The following is a 10840-nucleotide window of genomic DNA, read 5'->3' as shown; positions in this document are numbered from 1 at the left end:
AGTAATGTATAATCGTATATAACTCCACACTGATGGAACACTTTTCACAGGACTTCCGCAGAACAATTTTTACACTGAATTTTACATTCATTTTTGAAGTTTTACTCCAAAAATAGTAGTCACAAAAATGGCACATGGTGAATGTGGCTTTCCTTCTAATCACAAAGACAACACCTCTTCCAGAGCCTTCAATGGCCAACTGGAGTAATGCAACCCAATAAACACTATATAACACAAAGGCCCTGGTTACACCTCCTTGTTTCATATGTTTAGCTTGAGTATTGGATCCTGGTTTTACTGGATGAAGTTTGGGTTGTATTGTGTGGGGTTCTAGTTATAGTCAGATTTAAATCTCTTTTAAATGTGTCTAGGGTGAAAAAATAACTAGATAAAATCTTGATACTCAAGACACATGAAACAAACTGATTAGAAATAGAAAGAGAGAGAGACTACAAACACATTGAACCACACATAAAAAATACATTCACGCTGAACATAAAAGCCTTCAGTGTGCAGTGTCTTTCTTCATCATTGGTGTGTTGACATCACTATGGACACCTTTGTCAAGACTTTTACAGTCACATACCAATGGGTTAAGATTCTCACCATTAGCTAACTGGTCTGTGATGGAATGAGAAGAGGTATGCAACAAACAGGGAAGGGTGCCATGGCCCTCTTGCCTGGCACCCCCAGTGTAAATACTGTCTGGACAAATTTCAAATGATCCTTGAATTGAACCCTGAAGCACTCCATGTACTGTCTGATTGGACTGGGGCTGAACCAGGCTATGCTGCTGTTGACTGCATGGGGTCAGGCATGGTCCTTGTGTCTGAGAGATGCCTATGTGAGCCTGTGACCAGGCAGATTTGTCCCACTCTAAATGAGAAAGAGGCTCATTATGAGGAGAATGTTCTGGGGCTGGTATAAAGTTGCTCTCGACATCATCACTCTCAGATAGGTAATCCATATCAGGAGCATGAGTTCTAGGGTATACATCTTTAATATCAGGAAACACAGAGGGCATTTGCACAAACTCATACTGAAGAAGGCTCTGAAATCCCGGAACCTGGACATTGTGCATCCAATCTGAGGTGTCCCAATGGTAGTCTGTTGGTACAGAAATAAGAAAAATGTAAATAAAATTGTATATATTTTACTATAACTTGCTCTGTGGTTAGGATTCTACTGAATGCCATGGATAACGTTCACTCACTGTGTTAACTAACATTATGCAATAAAAAAAGATGCCAATAGGCATTAAATAAAGACAAATGCAATGTACATTTTTTTAAATGATTCAGCACATTGTTTAACATTAAAATCTAAAAACTAATGAAAGGCTAGCTCAAAACTGACTCATGCAAAAGCACACAGATAAATATATAAGAAATCCAATGTGGTGTTGACAGCTAGTTGCTTGATGCCTATGGACTGCGGAGACTGCTCTGACATTTCTCTGCACTGGCTTTGTTTAAAATCTCCAGTGGTTAATCCCATGTTTAGACATCAAGGCACTCTTGGGGTCTGAGACCGTTAGAAGTCAATGCAGAGCACTGGAGTTCATTCACAGGGAACCATTTAATTTTCGTTGTCAAGGCTTAGTGAGCTTGCTGTGCTAAGCCAATGAAGCATGCAAGAAAGAGCAACAAATTAGAACTCATGCAAAAATCACCTCTGGGACTCTGGAGGTCACAAGCCTCACCATAGGCTTTGGATAGAGAGCAAAGGGGAAAAAAAATAGAAGAAAAAAATTTTTTTTTTAGATTGTAGGATTCAAACCCACTTACAAAGAGACACAGTCAGCGAATATTCCCAAATTTGAATGCCTAATGTACTACTCATCACGAGAAAATGGTAATAATGCATTATTCAACCTACTTATTAACAAAGTCCATCATTTTGGAGGCTTGTAAAAAATAAAATAATAAAACAAAGAAATTAGTACAGTGTATTAACAACAGACAAAACAAAGAGTTGATTTTTCTTCCTTAATAAGGGACCACTGTGAAGGTGCTTCTAATAATTGTAAATATTTAGTAAAACACTGTGCACATGAACAACTACAGAGCACAAGACAAAGGAAATATCCTCCATATTCTATAACAAAGAGAGCTAACAAATATATTAAATAGGTTTCCTCTTTCATTGTGGTTATTAAGTCACAAATTACAAACTATATCTACATCTATATCTACCATGTGTTTATTTTAGATTTCCATCATTTTCTTTTCTCCTGTCATTAAACACACTTACATTTGACTCTTGTCTGAGTGGGACCTGAGCTTGTGCCCAGATTTAATCCAAATGGGAGCTGGTGTGATCACCAAAGAGCAAAAGATTTACCTCATGAAAATTCCTCTGTACATAAGGCAGTCTGTTTATTCTTTTCACTCTGCATTAAGCCTTTCTTTGTGTTTTCTAATAATCATTTAATAACAGTCTATCATTCCGGGTGAAAACAAATAAAACATGATCCTACTTACTGTTATCATCCATAAACTGAAAAGAATCAGCTAAGCTTTGAGTACTTTCTCCTTTTCTTGCAGTTCCTTCGTCCTCTGTTGATAAGTAAAAGTTTGCGTCCCTTCCATTTTCTGAAGCAAAAGGAGGAAAATCATGTAAACTACTATAATGTATTATTTAAACTATTATATAGTACTAGTGTTGTTATACTGCACAGTTAAAAACCTTCCAACATGAACAGGATTATATTGCCAGAGGATCTAGACTTATATTTGGCAGAGCATGTCACAGAATTTGGCAAACGTGGTGGTAGAAATATTGCCCAAGGACTCATAATGGTGTAGCATAGTGCTTACCTGGGTGTGGAATCCAACCCTGGTCTACTGCATGAAAGACAAAGGTGTATCCCTACTGCTATACAAACCACTACTAACCATTCATTCATTCATTCATTCATTATCTGTAACCCTTATCCAATTCAGGGTCGCGGTGGGTCCAGAGCCTACCTGGAATCATTGGGCGCAAGGCGGGAATACACCCTGGAGGGGGCGCCAGTCCTTCACAGGGCAACACAGACACACATATTCACTCACACACTCACACCTACGGACACTTTTGAGTCGCCAATCCACCTACCAACGTGTGTTTTTGGACCGTGGGAGGAAACCGGAGCACCCGGAGGAAACCCACGCGGACACGAGAAGAACAGACGGAGTGGGAAACGAGCCCACAACCTCTAGGCCCCTGGAGCTGTGTGACTGTGACACTACCTGCTCCACCACCGTGCCGCCCGTACTACTAACCATTACTAATTGTAATAAAATATATATTTAGAAACAACTGTGTGCACTCAAATGTCTTTAGGATAATATACTGGCTAACACTATAACACACAGTGCCTGTAAGCTGTGGAGAAACACTTGTTCTTTGGCAAATGTACAACATGGGCGTCAGTGAATGTTTTTGATGCTTCTGCCTTAAATGAACACTGGCTTACCATCTTCTTCATCCCACTCTGGCTTGTGTGTGGAGTCAGCGTTTGTGGGAGATCTTGACGCTCTGCTTTGGGGCAGATTGGGTGCTACACTGCAGACAGCCACAGACTTTTTTAGGCCAAATGTGACATCTGGAGTAAAGGAGGTAAACTCGGGCATGGAGCCATCCATATTTTTACGGGGGTTTGTAGGAATGCTGGGATTATAGGACAGGGGCCTCACGGGGACCTGTGGTGTACCTTCCAAAAACGTGTTTCCGCTGTGCTGGCAGTCCAGATAGGTCCTCTGGATATAAGCATCAACGGCTCTGTACTTCTCTTTCTCTTGCTCATCTTTGCATGACCCTGTACGGACGAGGACGAACAGCAAAGCCAAAATAAAAATGGACACCAAGAAGACCATTATTCCCACCAGCTCAGCCAGGCCGATATTCCAGGAATTGGAGATGAACACGTTGTGTACTTCGCTCTCCATTTCACACACTCTCCCGCCGAAGCCTGCACTGCAGCTGCAGTTGAAGGAGCCGAAAGTGTTCACACACCAGCCACCATTTAAACAAGGCAGAAGTAGACATTCATCCACATCGGTTTGGCACCTGAATGAAAGGATAATAAAATCTTTAGGGAAAAGCACAGGGAAAATTCTGGCTTCAAGCTGGATGCAATGCTATGTGACCAACACTGCATTGTATGGTTTATAAACACCTGCTCTATTAAATATTCTTCTAAAATGGATGGTATTAATATGTTGTTGGTTTTAATTTGGCTGTGGTAACAGCCTCTGACCTTATGGAAGTTTTTAGAATAGATGTCAAACATATCTGTGTGGTTGCTTCTTATGTAGGAAGATAATGTATGCTATGTGTGTGAATTTAAATGTAGATGTAAATGTAAAAGAAATCACTAATTAGTAGAGTTACTGAAAACATTCCAAGACCATGCGAAAATGTTCCAACAGTCTGTTCCAAAGATAAACAGACTATAATGAAATGTAAATGAGATATTGATACACACCTTTCACCTTTGAACCCAGGGTCACACTCACAGACAGGTCCATCCAGACTGTCAATACAATGTCCACCATTTCTGCATGGGTTCTCCTTGCAGTATGGGCCTATCTCACATCTTGAGTTACACAGAAATTATTGATCATTAATCAGTAGTGTAATCAGGCAAATGGTAAAGCTTGGTGAGTATAATTAATGTAGTCAGAAACAGTCAAATTCATTTTACCTCTGGCCGGTGTACTGTCCCCTGCAGCGGCAGTAGTAGTCATTATTGTTTTGTATGCAAATTCCTCCATACAGGCAAGGGTTGGAAACACAGGGACTGATACTGAGCTCACAGTGAGTGCCCGTGAATAAACTATTGCATATGCAATGATAGCCTGCAAAACAAAAGCATAGAGTTACGACTATAACATGATCCAGAAGCTCAAATCATTTGGTTGAGACAGACTGCGCTGTAAATTCACCAGTTTTAAATTAACACCATTAGTGTAACAATTTAACACTCTCAGTGCTAAGTTAACAGTAATAGTGTTGATTTAACACTGGTGAATTTACTGTGTGTTGAGCTGGCTGGCATTGTGCTGAGTATGGCAGAGAGGTCAAATGTTGCTCTCTTTAACTCCCCTAGTGCTATTACTACTACAATTGTTACTTTTGTCCATTTTTATGTTAATCTAAACTAAAAACAACTAAACTAAATGCAAACTATTTATGCCTTTCTGCAGAGGCTGTGCGTATTTCTTTTAACTTAAAAATCAAAACAATACTCTGGCCAGAGATGTTCTAACTTAAAATTATACCATAAAATTACCATACCATAAAATTATAATATAACAGTAGCAATAGCATTTATCGAAACTATTCTCCAGTTGCTAAGGTTAATGTTACACTACTAGTTTTGGCCAAGTTTTCCCAATGTGTCTTAGTATTAAAAATACTAGAGATAGTATTCAGTGTGATGCTACTATTTATGAATCCTCTTTGTGCTAAGCTGCTTTTGAAATACCTGCCTTTATAAATTGTACACAAGCTGAGATTACCTCCGGTGGGTCTCTGAGAGCAGCTTCCCCCATTAAGGCATGGGTTACTGGTGCAGGCTTGGCCTTGGGCAGAGCTCATACTACAGCCTGGGGTCACTCCCACAGAGTCCTGGACCACAGCTCCTGAAAGGCTTTCTGAGTGCAGGACAAGGCTCTGTCCATTAACTAGCACAGAGTCCATGCAGCTATGGAGACTGCCAGAGAGAGGCAGGCTCCTCCTCGGCCTAGAGCCCAGATGACCACCTCGTCCACCCAGGATCACCTGCTTGTCGAGGCTGAGGCAGGGAGATGTGCCAGGAGAAATGCCTGATGCAGAGTGGAGGCGGTCCAGCACCAGCCTGGCATGGTTCCCCTTCACCTCTAAGTCCACAAAGTGCCACTGACCATCATTCATTTCAACACTGTGGACAGACACAGTGGCCACTCCACTGCCGCAGTCAAACTGACACTGCAGCCTGCCTCCCACCACCTGCAGAACACATATTTCCACATATATTATTGTACCGTTGTTGGTGTTAATTATCCGTCAGTCAGTGAATAGTGATCAATAGAAAACACTTTGTCCAGCCTCTCTTTACCCCATAGAATTACAAATGGCTTTTGCTACGGTGCCTTAAAAATGGATATGCGTAAATGAACCTGCTTCTGATTGACTCAAGTAAATTGTGCCTCATTAAAAAAGCAATCCAGGTTAAAAAGTATAGAACAAAGCATCAAAATGAAATCATCAAAGACTTAATGAAAAATGTATTATTACACATCTGGATGAACTGGGATGCTACAAAGATATGTTTGTTTCCAAGCAGTCAGAAACAGCACATTTAATTGTTTCCCAATATTCAGCACCAAAAACTCTGCAGGAGACAATTCTTATCATTCTACTTTGAAAATGTATAACAAAATTGAATTTGTTTTATTTAAACATACTTAAATCTTTTTGAAACTTAATTTGTACCGTCTGTGTGAACTGGGGAGTGCACCTATTTTAAGAATACCATGGTAAATTAAATGATCTATTATATTTACTCTGATTAAAAAAAAGTAATACATTTGACCAGTATCTAAAAAGTCATCTCGTACTGAATGCTTTGGTTTTTCTGATCTTTTTTCATACCTCCAGAAGACTATAGCCTCTTCCTTTAACAAACATCAGTGTTCCATGACTGGAGAATGTTCTTAACCTCAGAGAAACCTTTAGTTCCGATCTGTTGGTCCTACTCAGGTGATACTTTACATAGCTGTTCTCAGTGAATGTCATCGATGTTCCTCCTAAGAGTTAAAAATAAATAAATTATATATATAGGAAATTTTACATTATTCATGGTTCAGTTATAAAAATCTTATATTTAATTAAATAGTCCAAAATAATATTTCAAATGTTGAAATTGAGAAATTGTATAGATTTATGGACAAAAAAATGCACTTTTTGAATTTCATCCATCCATCCATTATCTGTAACAGCTTATCCAATTCAGGGTCATGGTGGGTCCAGAGCCTACCTGAAATCATTGTGTGCAAGGCGGGAATACACCCTGGAGGGGGCGCAAGTCATTCACAGGGCAACACACACACTCACACAATCACACCTACGGACACTTTTGAGTCGCCAATCCACCTACTAACGTGTGTTTTTGGACTGTGGGAGGAAACTGGAGCACCCGGAGGAAACCCACGCAGACACAGGGAGAACACGCCACACTCCTCACAGACAGTCACCCGGAGGAAACCCACACAGACACTGGGAGAATACACCAAACACCTCACAGACAGTCACCCGGAGAAAACCCACACAGACACAGGGAGAACACACCACACTCCTCACAGACAGTCACCCGGAGGAAACCCACGCAGACACAGGGAGAACACACCACACTCCTCACAGACAGTCACCCGGAGGAAACCCACGCAGACACTGGGAGAATACACTACACTCCTCACAGACAGTCACCCGGAGGAAACCCACGCAGACACAGGGAGAACACACCACACTCCTCACAGACAGTCACCCGGAGGAAACCCACGCAGACACAGGGAGAACACACCACACTCCTCACAGACAGTCACCCAGAGGAAACCCACGCAGACACAGGGAGAACACACCAAACTTCTCACAGACTGTCACCCAGAGCAGGACTTGACCCCACAACCTCCAGGTCCCTGGAGCTGTGTGACTGCGACACTACCTGCTGCGCCACCGTGCCTCCCACTTTTTGAATTTGATGCCAGCAATTTAAGTCCTTTAATAAAAGCTTCCATGTGTGTTAAACCAGTCCAAACGTATGCATTATTAAACACTAACAAAGACCCAGAGTAGTTAAGCAGCTGAAATCCTTTAACAAACAAGAATGGGAAAAACATTTCGCTTTCAAATCTACAGCAATAGGTTTCCTCAAGTCCCATACAGAGTGTTGTTAAAAGGAGAAGTGATGCAACATAATGATAAATTTGAACATCAAATTTAAAATGGACAAATATTTGTAAAATAAATACATTTAAATCCAAATTTATATCCAAATTTTAAATGGTTCTCTATGTAGTACATTTAATTAAATATAAGATTGAAATGATTTGCATTTAATTGCATTATTGGCCAAAAAACAATGACAGAAGAAACTGAATGAAACACTAAGAGCCTCAGTAATCTCCTCATTGATTTACACTTACAAACCTCATAGACATTTAAGCAAAAGTTGTCATGTTTGACACTTATTATTCAACAATTACTCATATAGATGGAACAAGTACAGTTGCAAATCACACAAGATCATGTGAGAGGCATATTATTTATTTTAATGAGTTATCGGTACACTGCTTTCACTTTTTAAGCATTTGCAAATTGTTATTTATTAAATGATATTTCTCCTTTAACTCTGCACCTGCAGTGACATGATCCAGGATCTTTATATGAGACTAATTTCATTTTAAAATATGCTTCAATTTATCTTTCTCCTTCACTACAATATTTTCTTGACATTTGCCAGTCATAACATCTATACTAAAATTTTAAACATGGCTGTCTCCTTTCAAGGGACCGCTCTGTGAAGCATAAACTCCACGTTTAGGGAATATATAGCAATTTGCTTCTTCTTGAGTTGTATTTTATAGAAAAGCTTAACCAAAAACACTTTCACAGATATTGCTATTTTGGTGGTAAAATGACTGCTTGCTCTTTAAAATAAAGGTTAAATTAAATACTAAGTAATACATTACAAGAGCATTTTTCATTTTTACCCCATGGACAAATGCAGCGATACTTTTTCTCCCCTGGAAGTGACACACAGTGATAACCTTCAGGACATAGGTTATTGGTACAGACTTGTCTCTGTTCTGGGCACACTCCATCTAAATTAAAGTTAGAAAGAACACAAAAAATGCATATATAGCATAGTACAAATGAGAAGTGTGAATCTGGAATCAATGTTGGAATTTTAGAGTTGCTTATATTTACAGCACTATGTAAAAGTCAGAGATCTTTTTTTATTTATTTGCTAATTACATTTCCATTCATAATTGTCACATAATTGTTATATGGTTCATCAGATAACATCAGTTTCTAAGACTGAAATTTAGAGGCAAGGACAAAATCTCACCTGATTTCTTATTAATTTCTTTCATCAAATGTCTTACTTATGTTTTTTATATAAATTGTGTCATATTTTCTGCACAGGCCATGTCTAATATTTTAATTTTTTTATATTTTAAATTGAGCTTTTGTAAGCATCATAACTGTGAGAATGTGAGGAGTCAGTGTGTACCTCTGCAGAGACACTTGGGTGTGAGATGGTGGTGTGGCGTAATGTAACTGATTCTTGCTGTGCTGAACACTGTCATTTTGCTGGGGTCAAGGGTCACCTCCCTTCTACACATGGGGTGTGGGCACTCTGTGCTGAAGCAGTGGAGGGTCATCACTCTGACCACTTTCAAACCACTCAGCTCCTGGAGAGCAGTGCTGGAGGAGTTGAGGTTCTGAAGTAGGAGCTCCAGAGAAGAAGCAGCATCTCCAGATTTCTCCAAAAACATCAGGACATCCAGATCACCATCAGGTTCCACAGGCTGTAGACTCAGAATCTGTACATCACTTCTGTGGACAGATTGAAAGAGTTTGGGACAAGATAAAAGTGGGATCAATAACAACATACAGGTCAGAGTAGGTCAGAAGTGCAAAATGTTTGAAGCAATTAAATAGGTAATAGTTCATAGATTCAATTAAACCGTATCAGTCCTAACAGCAATTTTGTTCTTTTATATTTTGTCATTTATTTTCATTTCTTTATTTGCACAATGCCCATGGCTCATGGGGATTCCTACCTATGATCAGTGTAAAATCCAGCGGTGCCTTTGCGTCCGGCCACACTTCGGACGGCTCTCTGAAAGCTCCTCCAGTGATGCTGGATGAAATTCTCTGCAGTGAGGCCAGCAAAGCGCACAGACACAGAGCTATCCAGCATCTTCTGAGTAACCTGACGAACATGCACTGAGACTGTGGCCGAGGTAGAGAAGTGTCCATCACTGACTGATACATTGAGGGGATAGTGCCCTACGTCCAGCCCTCTGCGGGCCAGCATCCGTCCATCTGAGCCAGATATGGAGAACAGCTCATGATCTAGAGGCTGAAGAGAGTATGTGAGTGTGTCGTACTCATCCAGATCAGTGGCATGGACTTTTCCCAGAATTCCTCCTCCTGGGTACTCATCTCCTGGCACCAAGATATACACGTCCTGAGGATGAACAGACGGAGGATACACACTCTTCGGAGCAACCTGAATGTTCAGGAGAGTGGATGACTGGAGAGGAGGTTTCCCACTATCAGAGACCTGATGATGAAAAGAGTAGTTAGTACACTGTATCAAAAAAACACATGTAAAGTTCTGTATGTAATTAAGAACATATAAAACATACATATTTTGGATAAATACACATGATACACATCATTTCATACCTAAAATATACATTTCATACCTAAAGATGCTAATATATCATGTAACATGTAACTCTACAGACAATTATCAATAAAATAATAAGGAATATTTCTTTATAGTTATAATTTAATATATAGTTAAGTTCTAACACTGTCTAAAGTCATTATTATCTTTATAAATGTGCAAATGATACACACATTAATATGGAAATAAATTGTGTGTTAAATCTCCTCCCCCTCCCCCAGATAAATTTGAGTGGGAAAAAATAAAGCAATTTTATTTTTCACATATTCAGATTACTTCTACATGTATACATATGTGTTGCTGTCTCGAGCCAAGTAGCTTTTCTGTGTCTTTAACAGTGACATATGAAACCATGCCTCATGATTATATTCACAGGTCTAATAGATGTTG

At 39.7% G+C, this 10840-nt stretch overlaps 1 protein-coding gene across 1 annotated transcript in view; it reads right to left on the bottom strand.

Annotated features, from left to right (window-relative positions):
• fat1b (FAT atypical cadherin 1b) overlaps positions 1-10840 on the bottom strand; it is a 45620-nt gene continuing 34780 nt past the window's right edge. The window contains 10 exon segments of the mRNA XM_066649918.1: positions 1-1107; positions 2484-2594; positions 3461-4053; positions 4472-4582; positions 4691-4844; positions 5508-5976; positions 6622-6776; positions 8718-8849; positions 9263-9588; positions 9816-10321. Of these exon segments, the coding sequence (XP_066506015.1) occupies positions 506-1107; positions 2484-2594; positions 3461-4053; positions 4472-4582; positions 4691-4844; positions 5508-5976; positions 6622-6776; positions 8718-8849; positions 9263-9588; positions 9816-10321 (3159 nt within the window). The 3' untranslated portion in view covers positions 1-505.

The sequence above is a fragment of the Hoplias malabaricus genome, chromosome 17 (assembly GCF_029633855.1).
Source record: "Hoplias malabaricus isolate fHopMal1 chromosome 17, fHopMal1.hap1, whole genome shotgun sequence".
NCBI classification, from domain to species: domain Eukaryota; kingdom Metazoa; phylum Chordata; class Actinopteri; order Characiformes; family Erythrinidae; genus Hoplias; species Hoplias malabaricus.
The sequence above is the reverse complement of the archived record's forward strand: the minus strand, read 5'-3'. Positions and strand labels throughout refer to the sequence as shown.